This window comes from Fulmarus glacialis, unplaced genomic scaffold (assembly GCF_000690835.1).
Source record: "Fulmarus glacialis isolate BGI_N327 unplaced genomic scaffold, ASM69083v1 scaffold18287, whole genome shotgun sequence".
Lineage (NCBI taxonomy): Eukaryota > Metazoa > Chordata > Aves > Procellariiformes > Procellariidae > Fulmarus > Fulmarus glacialis.
In genome coordinates, this window is record NW_009221453.1 from 6,844 (window position 1) to 7,289 (window position 446).

Sequence of the window (446 nt, forward strand, 5' to 3'; positions counted from 1 at the left end):
GGCCTCCCTCTGCCGTTCCCCGCCTCCCAGCCATCAGATCCCGTTCCCCCCACAGCTGCTGGAGTGGATCAAGCGCACCATCCCTTGGCTGGAGGACCGCAGCCCGCAGAAGACCATACAAGAGATGCAGCAGAAGCTGGAAGACTTCCGCGACTACCGACGCGTCCACAAGCCCCCCAAAGTGCAGGAGAAATGCCAGCTGGAGATCAACTTCAACACCCTGCAGACAAAACTCCGGCTGAGCAACAGACCTGCTTTCATGCCCTCCGAGGGGAAAATGGTCTCGGTGAGCGTCCTGTGCCGGGGGGAGTAGAACTGGGAGAGCTGGGGGTGATGGGGTGGGAGGGGGTACCCCCACGCTGATGGGGTCCACCCGTTCCTAAGGCTGCGGTTGAGAGCAGTGGAGCTGGAGGTGCTCTCCTGTGCTCCCAGAGGGGTTTTAGGGG

At 62.1% G+C, this 446-nt stretch overlaps 1 protein-coding gene across 1 annotated transcript in view; it reads left to right on the forward strand.

The window, feature by feature from the left end:
* LOC104079188 (alpha-actinin-4-like) overlaps window positions 1-286 on the forward strand; it is a gene marked incomplete at both ends in the record, with an annotated part of 5,066 nt that extends 4,780 nt beyond the window's left edge. Inside the window, one exon of the mRNA XM_009581129.1 lies at window positions 56-286. Within this exon, the coding sequence (XP_009579424.1) occupies window positions 56-286 (231 nt within the window). The remainder of the gene's footprint in view (window positions 1-55) is intronic.
* Between the last annotated feature and the right edge of the window lie 160 nt (window positions 287-446).